This window comes from Oryzias latipes, chromosome 7 (genome assembly GCF_002234675.1).
Source record: "Oryzias latipes chromosome 7, ASM223467v1".
NCBI classification, from domain to species: domain Eukaryota; kingdom Metazoa; phylum Chordata; class Actinopteri; order Beloniformes; family Adrianichthyidae; genus Oryzias; species Oryzias latipes.
This window is the reverse complement of record NC_019865.2, coordinates 9,981,854-10,005,876: the sequence shown is the minus strand read 5'-3', so window position 1 is coordinate 10,005,876 and position 24,023 is coordinate 9,981,854. Positions and strand designations below refer to the sequence as shown.

Below are 24,023 nucleotides of genomic sequence, written 5' to 3'. Positions count from 1 at the left end.
ACCAAAAAAAACACTTAAACGTAACAGTTTCAATCATTTAGGCTAAATAATGTTCAACAAATTTGAACTATGTTTAAAAAATTTATGAACATTTTGACAGTGGTAAAACCTAATGAATATAGAAGTTTTAATAGAAATAATAAAAAACAGAAGATGATAAAATACTGCAAGCGTTATAACTGTCACTATTTTTACTTCACATTTGGAACATGTCTGCTTTTCCTGCTGAGAGTCTGCAGCTGCGCAGACGTGTGGCGTGATTGAGTGGGGTCTGCACCGCCCCCAGCGGTTGGCAGTGGTACTGAATATTGGAGTGCGCTAAGGCAGTCCGCCTACAGCTCCGCTGGCTGACTGGAGGGATGTGACCCCGGAACAGGACTCCTCACAACAACACCCCATTCAAACAGTGCACAGAAGAAAAGTAAAGCTGGACCAGGAGGGGTAAGCGAATATGTGTTACGTTCGCTTGACGAGTTGCACGTCGTCAGGAGTCTATAGAAATATGAGGTGTGTCCGAATGGTGACGCTAAGAGTTGTGGCACAGCAGCGGCACCTGGATGGTGTTTGCACCCATAGGAACTTCATTCAGGCTTTTGTCTGGGGCATGCTAGCAAGCTAGCTCGACTTGTTAGCATCGCTCGTGTTCCCTATAGCGTCTCGGGTTTGGTAGACGCTGAATTTAATGCATGTCTGCGCTAAAACAAAGCCGGTTCGTCAAGCAAATGTTCCCTTTTCTGTACATTTTATCACGGAGGAGCCGTTCCGAGACGCTGTCTGTGAGTGAAGGTTCGTCGGTTCGGTTGCTAACTGAACACAGTCTGCGCCCCGGAACACGACCACAAAAAAGCACTATCCAACACCAGGTCGAAGAACGTCATTATTTACAATTTTATACACATATAGGCTCAAAAATTAACTTTTTATATATAAAATATGTTGTCTTGAACAGTTTAAGTTTACTCCAGGTATGTTAATTACTTGTTAGCATCACTGGATTTTCATTGATTTCCCTAACAAACGTGGTCATGCACTAAACATAGTATTGTAGAGATGTGAGTGTGTATATATAATATAAAATTTAAAAGCTCAAGCGAAGATGCTCCACCCTACAAAAATTAGCGTATGCAGTATCTGTGATTTCATGTTTTTGTTGTCATCCTTACAGAGATAATTTTCCATAAATTGTATGTGTGCCATGTTGCCTTTTGCAGTATCTCCTCTTTCCACATGTCAGCTGACGATCCTAAAGGGGCAAAGCTGACGTGCTATTGGCAGCAGGACACTGATGAGTGCTGCAGCCAGCAGGTGTCAGGGCTTGGCCACAGGCAGGCTCCCCAGATACCCTTGGGAACCGTCAAACTTGATCGTGTACCACAGAAAGTGAAGCCCATCTTAGCTGGCACATTCTCCAAGCTGTATGGATTTTTGGGAGATTAAGACCGCTTGGCTGCTTGCACTCTGCAGGACAGGTGCTGAAGCGCGTTTGAGCAGGGATCGGTTGTCGTCGACTGCTGGTGTGAATACATCAGGAGGGAGGCTGGTTCTTCTCACATTGATTTTTGGCACCAACTTTCCGCCGTTAACCCATACAGCTGTAGCTCACGGTCACTTTAAAACTAAAGTAGTCTAAATCCGTGTAAGCAGCAAGTAGTTTTAAATCTTTGGCTGTTTAGAATGAATAACATTTTGAAATGTGCGTCCGGTTCTTGTCATTCCTCAGCTTCTAGATTGACTCACATTGCGTCTATTGTGTCAGCACATCTTATGTAGCCCTCCACTAATCAGAAATGTATGCCACACTTTGGTGCGAGCTCTCTTGAAAATCGCTCCGCCGCATCCCAAGGGACCAGCTTAAGGCACCAGCTTCTGTTTCAGCTCCTTTGAAGAACCTTAAGGAGCGAGCATAGATGCTCTGTGATTGTAGTCCAGATCGCCAATAAAAATTTAGGATTTGTCATTATGCAGAAGTAAGACCTAATTAAAAAAGCAGCTGCCTCGGGTTCTTGCATGTAAATTTGTGTGATTCATGTGGTTTGTCCTGTTAGGGCCTGCTCCATCCTTATACAACAGAAGAAATAATTGAGCTCATCTATAGCTGTGATAGTTCAGCAGAACTGTTTGAATTCATGCGTCACGAGGTGACAACAAGACATGACCCACTTATCAACCTTGTTTTCACAACCCACTTCATCCCCATTGTCCCTAAATAGTGCAGCTATTGTGGTGAACACTACATGTGAAGAGATGGTGACGTGCAGACACTCGGCGTATTGAACCCACGCCTCATATCTGTTTGGCGTGCTCACGCCATTTTAGGGCCAGTGGCTTTATGAGCAAAAATGAATGGAGATGATTTATTGCGATTGTGTCTCTTTCTGAGGAACTGCTGCTAAAGATCCACTGAGAGGAAAATGTTCATGTGGCCTTTTGCTCATGATGTAGGACAAGTAAAGAAAATTATGCTCAAAATGGCATTCCTGAGTATTGCTTTATTTAAATTGTTGAGAATCAGTAACGGATGAAAAATACAGTTTGAAAAAGAGCTTATTTGTGACGTAAAAAGTTCACTGGGCAGGCCACAAGATCCCTGCTCTGAGTGGGTTGCTCTGCACCAACGGTCCGCCCACAATTCAGAGGTCAATTTCTAATGAGCTACTGCCGCTCTGCAGAAACAAGTCCTAGAAAACAACACAGCTTTTTTGATTTTGGCTAAAAACTGCATAACCATAATATAAAAAAAACACTGGGACGCTTTTAAAATAGATCAAAAGATGATTGGATTGGGTCTTTGAACAAAGTTGTTTTCCAAAAGTCAGAATTAGTTAGTAAAATTTACTATAAAAGCTATCTGTAGCTGGTAAAGTCTTAACCACATTTCTTGATTATAGTTATTAATCATGACGTGAGTTTGAGGACCTCTGTTACGTTCAGGGCCACAGCTGCTGAACAGAACCCTACTGGGTCATCGTTGGCTGCTCTGCTTGCAGCCGCTAATGTTTCTCACACGTTTGCTTGAGATGTTGAGGCTCCCTGTGAATGAATTCAGATTATTTTTGTTCCCCTCTGCCGAAGCTGTTAACCTCCTAGAGTCGTGTTCAGATTTGGTTTGGTGAGGGCAGGGATTTGTTTGCAAATCAGACACCGTGCAGTTGGTGAACTGCAGAGCCAGTCAGAGCGAAGGAGCTGCTTCCCCGGTGCTGTCTGACATCCTTTGCCCTTCTTGACCCTTTCAACATGGCTGGGCCTCTGGGATTGCATAATAGAAGCCTGGCAGCAGATCTTTCTTGCACTCTGGAGCATAGCCAGGCTCTTGACATATATGATAACATGTGAAATCCTTAACTGACAGTCCTGCAAACAGCAGATCATTGTAAGGTGATCAACACTCATTATAGGGGCCTCCTGGGAACATTTACTTGGGACCCCCATGAACCCTTGTAGCTCCCCTGATAGTAAATTACAATGTAAAAAAAAACAGTCTGAAAGGATCAATTGGGGTATTGTTTGCAGTAGATCTTCTACTTTAATTAGTTCATCCTCAAACTGTGTAGCTCCAATATTACTTGCAATTTCTTTTGCACCGCTAATGTTATGTTGGATAATGGAAAATGAGGGCAGGCTCACTCTGCACCAGTGGTCCCGTCCACAAATTACAGGTGAATTTCTAATGAATTACTGCAGCTCCGCAGAAACCAGTCATAGAAAATGAAAGTTTTTTTGATTTTGGCTTAAAAAACAACGCATGATTAAAACGAGAAGACCAATGGGAATGCTTTTACATTGGATCAAAAGATGATAGGAGTGGGACTTTGGTGGTTTTTCTATATCAAGGGTGTCAAACTCATTTTCACCGAGGGCCACATCAGCATAGCGGCTGTCCTCAAAAGGCCAGATATAACTTATACATGTAACTAAATGAAAAGTAAATGTAACTACTCCTTAATGTTAAATAACTCATTATGTATTTATTATAACTTTTTAAAGTGAAAATTACAGTTTCATAGAAAACACGTTTGCTTGTTACTCTAGCATGAATCCTTTTACATTTGATTCTGTCAGGTTAGGTTATATGGACAGTGTTTAAGTCATAATGTTTAGTTGCCCAATCTGATATTTCAAGTCTGATTCCCCTTAGATATGAATACATACACAACAACTTTTATGTTTTATTTTAAGAAATTAAAAACTTTTATGCTCTCGCGGGCCACATAAAATGACATGACGGGTCACGTTTGGCCCCCGGGCCTTGAGTTTGACACATGTGTTCTATATCTATAATGCCTGTTAAAGTGAGGGAGGTTTTTGTTTTTTCCATAGTGTTTAACCTTTAGTTAGCGCATTTTCCAGCTTGCAAGCCTGATCTGGCATCTTTTGGTGTTTTTTTTTTCCCCAAGTGGGTCAATCTAATTGATTATTTACAAGATGATTTACTAGACCGGTAATATGAATTCTATTGCTGGGATGCAGAAAGTGACATTAGATGTATAGTTTTACACAAATCTGTTTTTAAAGTCAATTTTATTCAGGGGGAAAAAAAATATTTTAGTTATTTTTTAAGGGGCCGCCTGAAATAGTTGGTGCTTACTTTACCGATACGGAAAGCCAGAAAATGAGTTAAGGGTGTGGGGACGTTTGGGGATTAATCACTGAAGTAAACCTTTTGATTGGGTCCGGATTTATAACTCTACGCTTCTGAGGCCGCTTAAGCATCCCTCGAGGGAGTTGGTCTACCTCTGGGAGCTACAATCTCAAAGAATCTGACAGGATCAGGCTTTTTTATTTTTATTTTAGACTTGTGAAAATGACAGACCACAATGCTGAACACGTCCCCACAGTCTGACATCCATAAACACAGATTCTTATGGAGGGAAATGTAAACTCAATGAAAGTGAATGAAAAATAGAAACCATCTGCGAACGCTCAAAACCAGATTTGTGACAAAACTGCTTTGGTCATTGTTTACCTTTTAATACAGTCTAGTTGTATACTAGTACGAGATCATTTGTAAAGCTGCTTTATTTATTTAGGGTATAAAACTGAAAACTGGGTTTTTTCCCAGGCAAAAATATTCTTATAATGTTTATGTACAAATCATTTTTATAACCAAAGAAAACTGGAATTATAACAGAAACTTGAAAAACAAATATATTTTAATGGAAGTGTAAACTGAATCATGAGCTTGAAGGCAGTGATGCCCAGGCCTATGTTCACCTACAAAGACGTGTTTTCTGCAAATACATTGAAAGCATGAAGAGATATAAATGATTGCTCTGACCATACATGCTTGCTATTGCCTTTAAATGATCATCTATCTTTAGATCTTGGTCTGCAGCCACAGTGAAGTATACTTCACACACGTGGGTTATCATAACCGCCTCTGCCTGCGGTTCGCCACATGTGGCTCGGAAACAACATTTTAATTCGGACATCACAGAGAGGAGAGCTGTAGTTTGGAGTCTGGAGGGAGCTTACCTCAGCTCGGTTTCTTCTACACATCAGAAGATGCCAGCCGTCGTCGATCTGGAGGTTTTCATTTTTGTTTTTTTCAAAGAATTACCCGAGGCTGTTTAAGTTGATGAAACTGTTTAGTAATGTTAAAATAGGCCAATAAAATGTCCCTTTTTCATTTTCAATTCATGCTTGCATCAGCCATGTATCGGATCTTTGAAAAAGAAAAAACTTGAGCAACACCAATCAATTTATATAAAATCCTATCACTGCTCCTTTAGGAAAGCATAAGAAACAAGCAGGTGTTTCTAAAAACTAAGACACACATAGATGAAAATTGTGTTTTTGATTTTTCTGATCATGGAGGACATGTATAAAGAAAATTGAGCTCAAAACAGCATTTCTGGGTATTTCTTTAGTCAGTTTATTGTAAAAAAAAAAATCCTGATCTAAAACTCCTCCGGTGCAAAAATAAGTCATCTTTAAATAAATAGGTTTCCTCAATAAAGTAGGATTTGTGACAAAAAACGGATTTATGAATATCACTATTTTATGATATCAACTATTTTAACAGTTGATACCATAAAATAAAAATGTTTTAATTAAAAATGGTCAGAAGCTTGACATTCTGCTTAATATGGATGTTTTTCAAGGTTGAACAATCAAACATGATATGAAACAGCTTTAGTGCAGCGGCTTTACAAATCCCAGTGTGCTTGTGAGGAGAGGCACGGATGCTCACAGGTTCAGCCTTCATGCTGCCTGGATCCGCTCTCAAACGTCTGTTTTTAACCCAGAGTTTGGAAGCGGGATCGGATGAGTCGCTCCCGTCACCCTCCTCTAGCGTCCTTCATGTCACTACCCCCACCCAAATGTATTCACACACCACCAATCCCCTGAAGGTTTGCTGAGCAGCTGAGCTGACACCAGCGAGCCTGAACTCTTTTCATGTCTGTCTGGCTCCGAGTCTTCAGCAGAACCGCAATTAAAACCCCGCATGATGTTCCGGTCAAACTGGAGAAACTGGTTTCTTCATCGCTCATTGTGATGAATAAGAGATGACAAAGTTAGCAATGAGTTGTGTGAAATAAACAAGCCCCTGAAGGTTGCTGTAATTGTAGAGTATGATCAGAATTATGGCCTGGAGCTGCTGTGATCTGCCTGAATCCACGTCACTGTGGCAACCAAACGCCTGCGCGCGGCCAGCAGGACCTCATTTTTGCCACCCCCACCCCACCCCCTGGGTTCTGGAAAGAGGGTACATCAAGTCACCCCCCTAATTAAATATAACCCCACATCAAACGGTCTGCCAACATGCATCAAAGCTCCTATGGAAGGATAAAAGGGCCAAATAAATTGGCAGAACTTTCATAGCCCCACAAAGGCCTCTAATCTAATATTGTAAGCAGAGGACAAAGCTGATGTGCATACTAATTTCACCTTTATCTTAAATTTGGGGGAGATGATTGTTTAAATTTTTTGTTTGCATGTTCAGGTAGCAGATTTGAGGTGTATCTGCAGTTTAGCTCATTGCCATTTCTTGCTGGTGCTTTGCGAGAACGATCTAATATGACAAAAGTCGTGACTCAAGTGAGTTGTTGATGTGTGCGCTCTCACAACAAAACGTATTTCTTTTCTGTCACCCACATTAGCTGTGGCAGGTCTTTCCATGGCTTTCTTCTCCGCATTTCTCCTCTCCCGCTTTGCCTCTTCCCTGCTTCTGCAGACCGACGGCAAAAAAGCAGGTCATTAGTTAGACGGAGAATCTGAGATGAAAGTTGTTAGAGGTGAGATAGATCTGTGTTAAATATTGCTGTGCAATATTTATAATGCTGCAAACCTCCACTGGTGACAGAACCAAGTCTCCTGCCGGGGTTTATTCCACGGAGCTCAAATATGTGTTTCTTTACCACATTACAGGACCATTTAAGCAATTCAGTCTCTAATATTGTTTCTGTAGATAAATGTGTGTTTTGTAATTGACTCAAATTCAGATTTGTGGTTGAATTTGCTGTGTGTGTTTTTAGCATGTGTGGCTAAAATGTGTTTGTTTTCAGAGCCACAGGAGCAGGGGGTATGAACCGCGAGGAGGCGCCGGGGAAGTCTCCTGAAGACATGTACATCCAACAGAAAGTGCGGGTCCTGCTCATGCTTAAAAAGATGGGATCAAATGTAAGCTCAGGAGCTCTGATGTCGCTTTTACTGGTGTCTACAGCAGGAAACTTCATCATCAGGGCCAGGGCTACACCATATGAGGAAAACCTGTGACTTACGATATTAGTGATCAGTATTGCCATGACGATATGGCTTGCGATATATAAACAAATGGCAAAACAACTAATACATCATTTTAATTTCATTGCAGCTGTTTTGTTTAATTAAAAGTCAACATAACTTAAGTTAAATTCCAAATGACCCACATCCACATAGAAGGCAGACATATAGCAAAAAAGACTTCAATTGATTGGTCAACAGTGTGAAAGGGTTAATCCGATTGGACAAATGTGTAAAAGACTATTTGATTTGCTAAATAAGTCAAGCTGCCATGAGATTGTTTTTAGCATGTGTGTAAACGTATCGGGTAACCATTTATTGCATTTTACCCTGTCTATTGCGATACACGTGTCACAAGCCGATGTCTATAGATTTGCAATTTATTGTGCAGACCTAACCTAACTGGAAGTTGTAAGGGTTGGGACACGCTCCTTCAAAAAGGAACCGATCAAAGGCGTGTGTACCTAAGGCCTTAGTACAAGGGTTGACACATTCGGATGCTGCATGTTTTTGGGTCATCCGGGTCTGTGGAGGGTCATAGACAGGAGAGGCCGCATCTTAAAGAGAACGCAGGTGTGTCTTTCAGTTCCCTTGAGGTTCGTACAAAACTTCAAGGGACGTCATTACAATTAAACGTATGATTGTCATGCGTGTGGTTAGAGTATCATGAATCGTACAGACCAGTGTACAACTTGCATGCCCCAGAAAGACTAGCCCGTTTTTCGCCCACAGATGGCTTGTATTCACCCGTAAGGGTAATTGTGACTAAGGAGTAAACGCATGGTACTCAGTTAGCTTGTTCTTTGCGTCCATGTTCTTTGTTTATGTTTCGAAAGCTTTAAATGTACTTGGTTTCCTTGTTTTGTTTGCAGCTTACACCAAGTGAAGAGGCTTTCCTCCGGAGTTATTCAGGTGTGGTTCACAGTCAGATGAGCCAGCTACCCCAGCACAACATTGATCAGGGTAAGCGTGACGCAACCCTCCCACAACTGTACAGATTTCTAATCATCTGCTCAGGAAAAAGATGAATATTTTCTGTGTGATATTAGTGTAAGTCAATACACAACTTTAACAGTATGAGCTCACAATCTGTCACCCCAAATACCACAGAGGTGAAACTGTGTCCTTACAAAAACACGGGAAGATCCCTGAACACGCATCACACCCTCAGCCTCCATTCAGCAGGTCCAATTTGTTCCTGTCTGCACCTGACTCAGCATTTTAGTCACCACTGCCTCTCGATCTTAGTCTGTGTACAACATTTTTGATGATTTTTGTCTTTAAATACGTCTCAAAAATTAGAATATTGTTAAAAAAGAAGTTTTAAAAAATCAGACGATTCCAAAAGTAAAACTTGTATTTTAATATTGATTATTATGGCTTACAGGTTATAATGTCAGTGTCTTCGGTCTTTAGTGTAAATATTCTATTTACACTAGAATATTGTCAATAGTTTGTTCAGTTGATGAAAAAAATGAAATTCATATTTTTGTAGATAATCATTTCCCAAAATATTTAGTCATTTTGATTATCAGGACATGCATTATACATACATTATGAGAGCCCCCAATTAAGAATATTGTTAAAATGTCATAGTCTGTTCAACCAAAGATACCAAAAGCCTGATTTAAGGACCGTGTTGTTACTGTGATGGATTGGCCAGGACACGTACCTGACCTGGACCTAGTTATGAGGAAGATGAGAGATCTCTGACCCAACTATACAGATGAGCTGAAGACAGCTATTACAGCAAGCTGGGCTTCCCTGACACTTGTGCTGTTCTACAGGCCGGTGGCTTCCATGGCACCACCCACTGATGCTGTAGTTTGTGGAAAGAGACCACATATTTAAGGCATAGAAAGTAAAACGATTCACGCTCCCATGACTCTGTTCAAACCTCGATTTTTGAGTCACAGATTTGTTTTGGTGTGGTATATGATTTGTGTATCACAAAACAAAAACTAAAGAAAAAGAAAAAAGCCTTTTTATAAATGAATGCCCATTTTAAGCAAGTAACAATGAAGAAACCCCTTACAGTTGTCTCATGCTAGCTAACCTGGTGTAAACAAATAAAACTATAAATAATAAAACCTTAAATTTAGCACAACACGTTTTTGATGCCGTCATAATGGTCTACAGTAGGGATGCAACGATTCACTTTCCCCATGATTCGGTTTAATAGTGTAACATGCTGTTTGATTTTACACAGAGAAGGGTGCATATCTATTATCTACAGACCATAGTCTTTAAAATAGAAAAAAAATACGCTTTGAAACATATAATTGTTATATATTAATATGCAAGTGTCAATCATTGAATGTGCTGCCTAAAAATATCAAACTATATTGTAGTTGTTTTTATTTTTTTGAGACTCATTTAAAATGACCTTCCTATTCACAAACACTAGAAGGCGCCGTTGAGCCGTATCTACAGCCTTGTTAAATTCTATTGAAACCACAAGATGGCGCTGCGTTCAAGACAATACTTCCAGCGTCAAAGCACTGCAGCTTTCTTGAGATAACTGCAGTAAATTACAGGTAACTAGAGTTGTACCACAAATCCAAAAACCAGTTGGGTTTATGAAGTCCTGCTTTGACACACCTGCTGTGTCTCCGCCTGCATGACATTCCCCCCTCAGGGGAGATTAAATTTAGGGAAGAATGCCAGTGGCACCTTTCCTACAATGAAGGGTTGGGTGTCCTTGTATGCGTCACCTCTGCAAGGAAACAATCAGCAGGAGCTGGTTTTGTTTTTATCCTTGTCTGTGTGATGGAGGAGGATTTATAAACTGTTCAGCATGAAAGGAAGCCGGTGTAGATCTGCAATTTGTCATAAAACAGAGATTTTCCCTTTATGACCTATCGTCTTGTACATAAAACTGAAGCATCCAATGGGACATTAGTAATAATTAAAATTGTATCTGTTGTTTTTTTAAATGTCTTCACCTTCAGCACGGACAGACCTGGTCAATTATTGAAGAATAGAACTGGTAAAAGGTGCCCCAAAAATGTTCAGTGTGCATCTCAGGACAGGGAGCTAACCCTTTGGTTTTAATATTCAAGGTTGCATGAAGGGCAGTTCTTTGTATGTCTCTAAAGACGCGGGACTCTTGAGGATAAGTAACAATATTGCCATTTGCAGAGAAGTTTGCTATTAAGGTTCCAGGAGCAAAAAGAACAGTTTAGGGTTAAGTGCTTTAAATATCTTTGCCTTAAAGATTTTTTGTGTTATGATATATTGTTTATAAAAAATGATTGTTGTTCAGACATGTTATGGAGCAGCACTTTATGAGCCAGCAGGTTGTCCCATAATGCGTGTCAATGTGCAACACCTCCACCTGTCATCAGATCCCAAACCACGCCCTCCTTCGCATGTCACACCAGCCTGAGCCTCTTCATCAGCAGTTCTTCTGGTTTTCCTGTTTAAATTTAAAAGCTTCTTCATTTTAAAATGTTACATAACTTCAGTGAAAACTTTAAACACCTTTTTATCAGAGGTAAAACTGATTTGTTCACTATTTTAAAGTTTCAGACTCTTGTGAAGAATTTCTGTTGATTTTTAAAGACCCACTCTGATCCTCTTTCAATCTGTTCAAAAAGTGTTATAAGTGGTCTTTTAAATATGATTTTGCCATTTTTAGGCAAAATTAAAAAAAACTTGTGTCATTTTGTACGACACAGTTTCAGCAGTAGTACATTAGAAATTTGCCTTCTTCGAGTTGTGGATGGTACTGTTGGTGTGGAGCAACCCCATCCCCTATTCCCCTCACTGATGCTAAACAAGCTCTCCCGCTAGATTAAAACCCCTCACACCCCGAACCTAACATTACCAGCGCAACAAAAATGGCAAAGAGTTCTGGAGCTGTCCAGCCGTGCAGGTTTGAGCCAGTGGCCGACTCTGGTGAGGAAAATGAAGGCGTCCATGGATCTAGTCGTCTACAAGGGATGCATCATAATAAAGCGGAGCAGGGAGCTTGTGGCCCACCCAGCGTACTTTCACCGTCTCAAATACAATCTTTTTCAAACGGCTTTTTTGTGTGTGCTCCTGCTGCATCACAATTTTAATAAAAAATCCTCAGAAACGCAATTTTGAGTTTCATTTTCTTGTCCTCCATCGTCAGAAAATGTTACAAGAACATGTTAAAAACACAAAAAATACAATTTCCTTCAGAGTGGGCCATGAATTAAAATGATGAACAGTTCATGCCCTAATCATTGTAGAACCCAGATGTTTCTCTTCAGACTGTGACACTGAACTGTTCCTCACCACAGAAATTCACCTGTAAGAACAGATCCAGATAGAAAACGCATAACTTCAGTTTCAGTTCAGAGCAGCAGTGTAATCAGAATAAAACCTCCTTGTTTATCTATATAATCCTACAGGGTTCATCATGTTTATCATAATTCTTTGGGTCACTGCATTTGCATTTCAAATATTCCTAATTGGCTGATTACCATAAATGCAAATATAGAATTTTGTTTTGCTGTTTTAATTGGACTGGTGCGGAACTAATGACCAGAAAAGCGGAGGCTTAGATTTCCGTTATCCTTCTTTTTCTTCTGTAAAAGCCTTAATGTCGCTGAATTTTGATGGACAAAAGATGATTGAAAAAGTCTTATTCTGTGCCTTTTGTTGAACAGTCGCTGTTTAAACCAAGTTGATACAACACCAAAAAGCTTTCATTAATTGAGGTCACATTTGTAGATCTTCATCTCCATTGGGACCTTTTTAAAAAAAACAAAATTTCATATATGTCTCTGTGTAGCGTTCATCATTTAACCCAACAGTTAAACAGATTAGAGTTGTTGAAAACACTGTTTGAGGATTTTGGAAGTTCTCAACAAAGACCAGAAAAAGGGTCAGAACGTCCTTGTGGTAAAAAATAGAGCTGCTTCCATTGAGGTCGTTCTTATTACATGCAAGGGTGTGATATTCCAGAGTCTCATTACGTCTGTGCTTCTTCTAGCCTCTGGTGTTTTAGTTGTTACCACACAGACAAGACCGCAGCAAGCAGTGGTTTCTTTGTTTGTTTAACAATAGAGCCGTGACCCTCTTTTAGCAAGGGGAAAGCATCATCATCACTGTTAGCTTCTCATGTTTTGCTGTTCATCTCTGCAGTCAGAATAGAAGCATCAGTTGAACCATTTCTACCAGATTAGAAACCTGTTTTTGTTTTTCTTCTCTTTCAATCTCAAACAAACTTAAATCAGGTTTCAGTTGTTATAAAACTACAGGGGCTGTTTTCATTCCTGTTAATAGGATCATAGAAGCACAAATGTACATTTTTTCCTGTCAAAATGTAAAATTTAGACTCCATCTCTGAATAATAAAATAATATTTTTTAAAAGGGGTTTTATTTGCTGTTGACTTTTGCACCAAGGTGAAGAATACAATTCAGCAATCAATTTAAAATTACATGATTACTTTTTTTCCTACTTTAAAATAATCTAATAATGGCTTTTTATCATTACTTTTTTTGTCTTCAAATTTTAACTAACATATGTTTAATTAGCCTAAATGAGGGAAATATTGCATTTTTGCAAGAACCTATAGTTACATTTAGTCACTGAGAAGTTGCTTTTATCTTAATGAGGTACATAACATGCATGTATGTAGTTTTACTTCATCAAAACAACACTTTGAAATGAGGCCAGGATAACTATAAGGAACTAAAACATTCTAAATGTACTGGATGCATGGATCGGGTCGTTACATTTACAAATTCAAGTTGAATCATTGAGAGAAAAACTTGACCATAACGTTGCTGGCACGCTGTGATGTCATATGAATCTGTCTTGACGTTCCTCGCTCTGCACAACCCCCCCGCTGTGTGTTGGGCCTCGACCCTCCCCTGCTGTTCTCAGCATCCTTCATCCCTCAGTTGACCCGCCACATATTTTGACCCTGCATGCTTTAAGTGCTGCTTTCATCCCACACATCCATCTTTGCTTATTAATGCTGGAAACACTGGTGTCTCTTTCTCCCAGACTGTTTTTAGCTTTGTTCTTTTCTCCTCAGAGATTTTTGTCTTCCTTTGTTGATTTTTGGCAAATTGTCTATTTATTTATATTCTCTTACAAGTGCAATAAGGCTTTCTTTCTACACGGGGCTTAGTTTGGCAGCCTAAAGTTTGACGTTTATTTCAAAACTATGTGTTTCTTCTTTGATTTTAGTATTACCTGTTGTGTAATTCCTACAATATCAGTGAATTAGGGTTTGCACTGATGTAGATTTTGTTGAAATGACACCTTTTTCCACCTCTCTGAGACATTGTGTTCTCCTCTATCAGGCAGATGAGACAGCCAGTGATCATTGCAAAACAGATGCTTGCTAACAGCTAACATGCAGTTGCAGCACTGATGCAGACTGATTTTTTTCTTGTTTTTTTTTCCTCCCGTCACTAGGCAACAGCGTTTTCGGCTCTGGCGTGTCTGTTGTTTGCGAGTGTTGTAGTTAGGCCAAGCAGTCAGATATAGCGAAGCCTGAGGCGGTGTTGTGAGGAAAACCTGCTGGGTGTTTGGCTCAAGTTTCTGTGCATTCCTCCTTTAATCTGATCCTTTAAGGTGGACAGACTCCTTAAAAAAAGTTACGGTACTACAAATGTGATCAACAAAGTTGATTGCTTCTCCAGTGAGGTGTAAGGCGATTTCCCCATCTTCTCACTTTATTTTCTTGAGTTGTCTTGAGTCCATTGTGATATACGTTTCCTTTTTAAAAATATATAAGATTTAAAGTTTCTCTTAGTTTTTTTATTTGACCTGATTTTTGGCAGCTTTTGTCTGCGAGGGTGGTCTTTTATGTTGTTCACAGTTGTGTTTTTAACGTGTTCTTCTAGCATTTTTCTCTCGATGTAGGACATATATAAACAAAAATGAAGATAAATATGTGTGTATGTTTTCATTCAAATCATGTGGAATCAGGAGCAGATGATAAAGATTGTCGGCGGGCCACAAGCTCCCTGATCTGCTCTATTCCAATGCATCCACTTCCAGACAAATATGTCTTTTTTTGATATTACTCACCATTTTTGTTAGGTTGGAGGTGTTGAAGGGCTGTAAGCTATCAGGGGTGCATATAAACGAAGGGATGATGGGAGGGCTTACTCTGCAGGTCAGATGTAAATTACTGATGAATTCCTGCATAAACTCCAGTCTAAACCTCCAGTTTAGAAGGCAGTTGTCCTGTAATGTTTGGAAATATTCCATTTTTTTTTTCTCATTTAAAAGGAGTACAAATGCATATTTCTGCCCTGCTTTCTCACCAGCGCCTCTAAGGTTGCAGTGGTGAAAGTCCAACACCAGGAGGGGGGAACAAAGGTGCTAAAGCTCACGTTAATCACACCTGAGGTTGTTCTTACGCATCAACAAAGGTTGATGTAAACAGAAACTGCTGCACCCAAACCCTGTTTTCTGGAAAGAATGGATTCATTTTTGAGGTTGTGAGAACCCAAACCGTATCTGATTTGTGTGGGGGGGGGCGTGAAAATAAACCCGCGACTACAATTACCAGAGACTGAATGTAACAAATTGGCCCCCTGAGCCAGAAATGACAAAAAAAATAGTTAGAGTGAAAGTCCTGCTCTCAGGTGAGCAGTTCCAGAGCAACCAACTGCAGGAAAATGAAAGATTAACTTGATTTAAATCAAATGAATTTCAGACAAAATAACTTTTGGGGTATTTCTTTTTTCATTTTTTGCATAGGATTTTAATATCCACACAGTCATGGTGGCACTGAAGTGACTGGAGGCGTTATGAACAAAAGAGTATTTTGCATAAGTGCAGTCCTGAGAGCAAGTTGTGACTGATTTCATCCTTATTATGAGTCCCCGTTCTGAGACTCGGTTAAATAATGAGCCAAAGTGCTGGAAGAGAGGAGGATAAGTGAGGTGTGAAGAGCATCAGTGATGAAACACAAGGGTGTCATGCTGAAAGATGTACCAGATAACACAGCTGCACTGAAGGGACTATCAGAATATCAGTCATACCAGCATTGATATTGACATTTTGTTTGCACTGGAATATAACATAAGATTTGTTCCCTTTTTGCTGTCAGAACAGGTTTAAAGATGTAGCTTTGCTGGCATAAATCCTTCTTGAAGGATTCCTTTCAAACAGAACAGTCAAAGACCCAGCTGGCGTCGTGCAGGAGTCGGTAATCAACAGAGCTGGAATTAATTCACTGGTGCTCCGGTTTGAAAATGGGATTCTGCTTTCACTCCGTCTTCTTCTGTGTCTGCTTTACGTTCTGAGGTAGACGTCTGTCAGCTGACTGACTGAATGGCACAGAAGCCTCAGATCTTGTTATCAGGGAGGAGCAGAAAATGACGACAGGCCACTTGGTGTGTTTATCCTACGATTCCAGCCTTTGATTTTCTTCTGCAGATAAAGAAGCAAATGTATTTACGTGTGCACAGAAAAATCACAATGAAATCAGTGCAGCTGTTTTTTGTGGTGCTGTTGTTAACTGGATTTACAAGACATGTACACAAAAAGCTCATAGGGGTTGCACAAAAACATTCTTATACGCTGGAATTCTGTTTTTCTTTTTTTTACAAAACGACTCCAGTGTCTAACAGACTTTAAAGATATAGAAAATGTATTTTATTTCAAACTAAGCTTTATTTACTTTCTTATCATTGTTTTGTTAGAGTTTTAGGACCATGAAGGTTGCAGTAAAAATAATATAAAAAGAACAAGACAACCTGCAGTTTTTTAGAATCCATAATTAAGAACTAAAGTTAAAGAGAAATCTGTTAAAATAAAAGGTATCAGGTATGGAATGATCTTCAAATATAATATTCCAAAAATATGTACAATATGAATTATTGGTTGTTTTGTCTGTATTTTATAGTTTTGTAAGTAAGTAGTAATTAGTAAATAATTGAACTCAGCAGAAATCAAAATTATTTGCTGACGGTCAGAAATGGATCCATCTTGTCATAAATAACCTCTTCTACAGGTGAATTTCTGTGGCCTTTTCTCTGTTTTTCATATAATTGTACTCAAAATCCACCCAGAGCATTTTCTCAAATATTGAAGCAATAAGGTTGCATTTTGTTTCTTCTCGGTTGGTTTCCAGGTGCCGAGGATGTGGTGATGGCTTTCTCACGATCAGAGACAGAAGATCGGAGACAGTGACCCTGGCCCCCCACCACGCACGCACGCACACACACACACACACACCCCACCCTCCACATAATCTGTAAACACACTCCTATCCACATAACCTGTCATGGAGGAGCTCAGGAGCAGATCAGCATTGGAGAGGGCCGGAGGAGAGGACAGCCAGGTGGCTGCTTGGCTCTCCTCCACCCCGTCCCATCCTCGCACGCGTCAGCACACCTGAGGAGCACCCACGTGGGTCACAGCGGGCTGAAAGCTCGCCAACAGTCCAGGAAAACTCTTGGATGTTTTGTGGATAGTCCTAAATATCTCTTTCTGTTTGGGCAGGGGCTGGTTTTTTTGTTTTTGACTAAAGTTGAGCTGTGCTGCATGTTATCCTGGCTGCTGGAGGAACCAAGTAGGCAGTTGGATGATGCAACAAATTCTAGTTCCAGTCTGGTAATGAGTGTGACGATTGTGTCGGAAGGTCTGTATCATTGTTTTCTCTTTGACCCTAACTGGGTGTTGTTTTTATTTTTCATTTTAGTGGGGAAACCTTGTGTTTCATCCGGCAGGGGCCTCACTATAAGCAGCATGACACATGCATAGATCAGCTTCTGCAAAATAGAATTGACCCACTCCTGCATGATTAATTTAAAAGTGCATGCTGACCATGTACAAAAGTTAAGTTTCCCTATTTAAAAAAAATGTGTAAATATAGTTTTTTGTTCCCACTCTACCATATAGGTATTTTCTGTGTCCAACTCTTAATGGAGGCCAATGTTTAAAGTATTAATACCTTATCATTTAGTGATAATAATCATGGCTGCAGTAACTGCTGATATGTTGCCAATTAACAATCAATAGATACTTGTGTTTCAATTCCTTCCATTTTAGACTGTAGACTGTTCATGTGGTTCAGCATTAGTTGAAGTGATAAAATCCACACAGACACAAAGGAAGCTGCTCTTTCTCATCAGTTCCCAGCTTCATGGTTACAGGAATCAGTGTTATTTTTCTCTTTCATTAAAAAAGAAAAAGGAAGTAAGTTTAGGTCATTTTAGTGCTCTGTAATAATTCAGGCCTGATATCAATCCCTCCCTTTTAGGTAACAGGGGAACAAGTCTGCCTGGATGTTCAATCCAGGGAGGCTTAAAAATAAGGGGCTAAAAATAAGGGGCTGCCTGAAGGCTTTTTCCTGAAAATGTGTGTGCAGCGTGTTTATATGTGAGGCCCCACTCTTCCTTTTGCTGCTTTTATTTTGAAGGCTAGTAAGCGGGAAACTGCTTTTGATATGAGGGAATACTCAAGATATTTGAGACACTACCATATATCATAACACGTGTGTGTTGAGGTAACTGTACAAATATTTGAAAAATATTGTGATTTTATTTTTATTTTATTTTTATTTTTTTTTAAACTTAAAAGGTTCAGATGAGCTGTAGGTGTAATTTATTGTTCACTGAACGGACTTCCTGTTCCTCAGACAGCAAAAAGTGAAATAACTACAATTTTATGCCCTCTTTGTTTTTTTTGTTTTTTTGTTTTTTACTAAGCGCAAACAAGTTTTGACCTTCTGAACTAATCAAAGAAATCAAACCAAACGTTGTACACTGTACCTCTTGCACTATTATCAGCAGGAAACTTTCAGAAGAGACATTTTCAATGATATCACAGAGATCCTGTCTTTAGTTAGAAGTTGGAAAATTATTTTGTAAAATGTTTTTATTCCTCAAGGGGTTTACAAAATTATTCTGTGACAAAAAAAAACAACTGGATCTTCAACGGGCATTTGTAAACAAGACATTTTGATTTAGTCTTAGAGACATGCTTAATGTTAACTCTGTTTAAGTTGTGACAGAAGTGCGATGGCGTCTTCCTTGTGGTTTCTTATCTTCATTTTTAAGTGTGGGTCAGTGAAACCCTCCCCACACTGACTGTAGGTTTTATCAGGAGATTTGTTTGATGCTCCCGCCTAATGATCAAATGTTTCTGTAGAAGAAGAAAAAAATGCTATTTATTGCATCTTGTTGGCAATAAAATCTATTTGAATGTTCCTAACAATCATCACAATGTAAAACAGCCAACATATCTGTCACTGTTTTATGTTTACACTGTTTTAAAACAAATTTTTTTGTCTATGCATCATTTTTGTTTTTGCTTAAAGGTGTCTTATTGTACATTTTTGCCTATGGATGTTGCTCTGCAGCCTTTGATTAAATTATACATGAATGTTTGTGTCATCATCTTTGAAAGAAAAAAAGTGTTGATTTTCATCCTGATGTTAAAATGAGGCTAAGATTGTCTTTTCACTGTGATGACCTGATGTTCTTTTATTGTGTTTTATATTGATTTTTATTTTACTTTTTTTTTTTTTCATGGCTTTTTATTTTATTTTCCTTTCATCCTAAATGTACTGGTGGGTTTTGTTTCATATGGCTGCTGGCCATTTTTTGACTTAATGCTTCCAAACCCTATACCAACTAAACCATTAAAGACCTTAGAAAAACTCAAACTTTCTTCTTTTTTACTTTTTTGAGGAGAAAAATACCTAATTGTCTGGCTAGAATCTTCATAATAGAAAAATATATAGTAAAATCAGGAAGTGATACATGTTTTATCTATCCGTCTAAAACCTGATATCGATTTTAAAGGTGTTTTGAACAATACACCGGCCAGGCATCAAAACATTAGAAGTTTAGTCATTCTTTTCTGCCTTAAGGCCACTTCACAGCCACTTTTTATATTTTGGGTGTTTTCCACATATGAAATTTCAGTCTTTTGATAATTCATAAGTGATTCTTGCGTTGGTCATTTGTCACACATTCGCCACACGTCTCATCATTTTATGTGTTACTTTTAGTAAAATTGTGACTTGTAGTTTTACTGCTTTGTACTTTGTATTTCTTAATTTTTAATGATGGCCCTAATACTCCATCGTACCATCAAGTTTTGAAAATTAGCTAAATGTTTCCCGACAGAAGTGTTTTTGAGACTTCATGGAGGCAGCCATCTTGGAAACCCTGTTCTACTGCCCCTAGTGGAGTGTTAATTCACTGCAGGACAGAAAACATGGACCGAGTCATAGGGTTTTTAAAGAAAGTTTGGATCATGCTCATAAAATAGGCATCTCAGAAATGTGTGTGTATATGATATAAATGGTCAGATAGAGAGGAAAACAGAGACGCCTTCAGATTTTAGCCTAATCAAAAATAAGAAAAACACCATTTCTGTGTTAAATGCCTGCAAGTCATTTAAAACATACCGTATAACTCTTATTTAAAATTACCTTTTTATTTAGAACCTGTTAATAACAGCTGAGCTTTCATGTTTTTTACATTTATTATTTATGATAAATCCCCAGGATGATTTGTTTGAGTATAGAATATGAATAATTTATGAACATCTGTCCATATATTTCCTTTTATCAAAGGGGGAAACCCCACATAAATCTAAAAAAATGTATAGTTTTATTTGTGGTGAAGAAAATTTTAGATTGTTTTATTTATTTATTTTTTTAGAAAAAGCAGCCCTGCTAAATTTAATCCCACCCATCAGATTATAACAAGGAGAACAGCCATGTCCAGCATCATTAGACATCTGTTCTTATACCCACACCGACTCCAGCCATCTGAACACAGCACATCTCTCCTTCCAGCAACATAAGCTCCGTCTCCCTCTGTACACGTGTGCCTTGATGCTGTTTATCTGATGTGCAGGCAGGCAGAGCTTAGCAGCCTGTCAGTGCTCTGCTGGCTGATAACCGTATTATCACATCACGTTACGCAACATTGTGAGTGTGGGCCTGCATCCTTTACTGCAGCATTTCAGGGCTGGGCTTTAAAACATGGAGACAAAAGCTTTCACTGCACCATGAATGGCTTATTTTGTCTATCTATTCAGAATACTGGAGATCAAAGAAAGTTCAAAAGAATAAACTGAACTGATGGCCATTTTTTACTCCCATCCCCTCCTTCTGCAGCAGGAACTGTAAACTCTGCTGCTGAATTTTACGACCATAATCTCATAATCAGCTTTCTAATGGTTATTAATGCTTTGTTGGTCATGTTGCATCAAAACGGGCATGGGTGAGTATTTTTAATTAAATGAACTGAACTGAAAAAGTAGTCACCCATGCTATATTATTCGAAGCAAGTAAATCAAGCACTGTGAAAACCCATTGAGACAACTATTGTGATATTGGGAAAAATGAATAAAGTTTAATTGAATTATATAAAATAAATAAAGAAATAAATAGCATTTTTTAGAGATAACTGATAAATTAAAACCAAAACTCAAATCTTTTTCCAATCAGATCTGAACTGTATTTTTAAGCTTTTATTTTTTTTTCTACTCTGAACATATTAAATCAAACTTGATTCATAAAACACTTTTCATACCCTATTAACACATCATTGTTTACAGAAAACATGATAAAACACATAGAATGAACTCAACCCAACAACTCCCACACAATCAACATAATAAAACATTAAATGGTATTTAGATAAGATTTAAAAGACAAAAAGAAACAAAAATCTGTTGATTCTGAAGCGAGGAAGTCATATTTTGAGGATCTGTCTACATCAGCAAACACCCTGCTTAAGATCCCAGAGGCCGCCACCACGTGATCCCCGATCAAAGAAAACAACCAGACTCAAGACATTTCACAGCAATGACCCCAAACACCAAAAAATACTTGAAATGAAAAGGAATAATACATGTGTTAAAAGAAACCTTAAAGAAAACACAAATCATCTCACAAAACCATTAATTATGGAAAAACATTTTTAAAAAGTAAGAATACATAAAACTATGTAAATGTGACTAATATGTTCCAAATTCCAGCCAAAAACTCAAGGTCTTGACATAACTCTTTCATATTTTAGGTTTCAATATGAATTATTTCTGTTACATGAATGATGTTTTGGCCCATCAAGCACATGCCGTAAACTCATGTAGAGCTTTTTTACTTCACTTGAAGGCCCAAGGCGCTTTGTAGTTACAGTCCCATTTACCCACACACATGTTTTGCATCTTTATTGATCCTAACCCTCAGTATTCTAACAAGGTCAAGTGTCATATCAAATTAAACATTTTGACAATTCACAATTAATATAAGGCTAACATAAAAAATATTATTTCAGTGAAAATAATAGGTTTTGTTCAGTAGGTGTAACTTGTTATGACTAACTTCTGCTATGTAGTTTGGCTGTGAATCTATAATTAAAATAATTTAGGTTAAACCACAACAGGTTTTAGGTAAAACAGTTTCAGACGACATATCAGAAAAAAACAGTGCCTCTTGATAAAATATTATACAAAAAGCATTACAGTAAAACTACAAGAACACTTGAATAAAAAATTAATTTTAGAATCAAATTTGACAGATTTTTTCAAATATCGATATTTGTGATTTTTGGGCCATTATTCCAAGTGTAACACTCACTGTTTTGTTGTAAAGCTTAAAAAATTGTGTGCTTAAAAATTATTTTGCTATTGAAACCGAAAAATGCATTTGAAACTCCAAAATAAGTAGAAAAACAAAATTATTTTAATCTTGAAACCGAAGAATAAAGGCAAAACTCATCATGCTACAAAAATGGTTCTATAATGATAATATTAAAATTTTTTATTAGGAACTGAAACTATTTCTTGTACAATTTAATCATGAAAAACTCCCTTTTGATGTTTTTATCCAATTTTAGCAGGTTTAAAATTAGGAGGAGTGCAGGAAGAGCTACATGTCAGTGAGGAAGAAACTCAAAGTGCCAGATTTTTCTGACTAAAATAGGCCCACCCTGTAAATATGGAGGGAAGGATATAATTTGGTGGAAAATTAATGGAATCAGCTCCACCTTTCATCTTCAAAGGGAAAAACGAGCTGAGAAGGTGAGCACAGCAGCTCGAGACCAAAGGAGGAGTCTCTCCCCCATCCCACCTCCTGACTCAACATATTAAAGCAAAGCTGGGAGGAAACCAGGGAAGAGACGAAAGCTGTGTGCGAACGGACAGCAATGCAGCACTGCACAATTGCTCTCAGCCCTCCACAAAGCTGTGCACACACCCCGTACACCCTAAACCTCATGACTAATAGATGAGATTTGCTCACAGTTCGTTCAGCTTGCAGCATCTGAGGCTCTCATCACAGAAGAAGTGCAGCCTCTTTTGTGCATCAGAGGCTCTGAAAAAGAGCCTTGATCATTCTTTTTCTGGTACACACCAAAAGGCAGGAATTTAAATTAGACACGTGTTTAAAATTAAACATATAGCTGGGAAAACATTTGTCAGATTATTAAACACATTTTGATTAACACATTTCCGGAGATTTAAGCTTCACTTGTGCGGCTTGAGAAATGAAAGTTGCTTTCGCGAGACTCTGGGGACAGCCATGAGACATGCCCTACATTTCTGACTCAAGATAAACTCATTAAAATTCTCTAAAAGCAGTTTAAATTCTGGAGGCACTTGAAAGAAGACAACAACAGCAACAAAAAAACACAAACAGAGGTAAAGGCTAAACATGTCATGTGGAGATTAAGGGCTTGTGGCAGTTCTGAGGGTTTCCACCCATCCTTCGAGTGAATACTGTTGTTTTTGCAGGTTAGTGTCCTACAGCATGCACAACCAGCTCCACCAGCCTTATTAGACGGTTCTTTGGAGTGGCAAACTCAGATGCTCCAACGAATCTATCTGTCACAAAATAATTTAGGACTGTGGAGTTTTGCTGCAAACCTCAAAGAGCCAAAACTTCCTGAAGAACAATGCTCTGGAGTTTTTTCGTCTAGTAAAAAGTGTCGTTGCTGATGTAATCCACATCATAAAGGTCCTATACCATGAAAAATCTACCTTTTGGGCTTTTAGGTGTATATGGTATAATTGTATATGGTTCATTCCTCAAATGAACAAAGCTGTATTTTGATCCATTCACACATTTCTAAGCTCTCCTCTAAAAACCTGAGCACCAGCCGCTCTCAATCCACAAAAACAAGCGGGTTCTCACATTGTGATGAAACAAAGTGAGGAACAGCCCCTTCCAGGCAGGGTCTGCACTGCTAGCACCACCCCCAGGCTAACACACACACCTACTTTGTCCACAGAGCTAGCAGTGATCGGCAAAATGCTTTTATTTTTATTTTATATGCACAATATGATCATCCATATTATATTTGCAAAAGTTTGGATGTTGTTTGTTTTTGT

The 24,023-nt window shown here is 38.6% G+C and overlaps 1 protein-coding gene across 2 annotated transcripts; it reads left to right on the top strand.

Annotated features, from left to right (window-relative positions):
- Window positions 1-297: 297 nt before the first annotated feature.
- Window positions 298-19,338, top strand: ctnnbip1 (catenin beta interacting protein 1). Of its 2 annotated transcripts, none has more exons than XM_004070387.4 (4): window positions 298-441; window positions 7,506-7,620; window positions 8,595-8,685; window positions 16,801-19,338. In XM_004070387.4, exons 2-4 carry the CDS (start codon window positions 7,525-7,527, stop codon window positions 16,857-16,859), a joined length of 246 nt encoding a protein of 81 aa, XP_004070435.1. In that variant the 5' UTR covers window positions 298-441; window positions 7,506-7,524; the 3' UTR covers window positions 16,860-19,338. The 2 variants fall into 2 exon arrangements, with proteins under 2 accessions (XP_004070435.1, XP_020560231.1); XM_020704572.2 differs by lacking the exon at window positions 298-441 and adding an exon at window positions 487-507.
- Window positions 19,339-24,023: the final 4,685 nt, after the last annotated feature.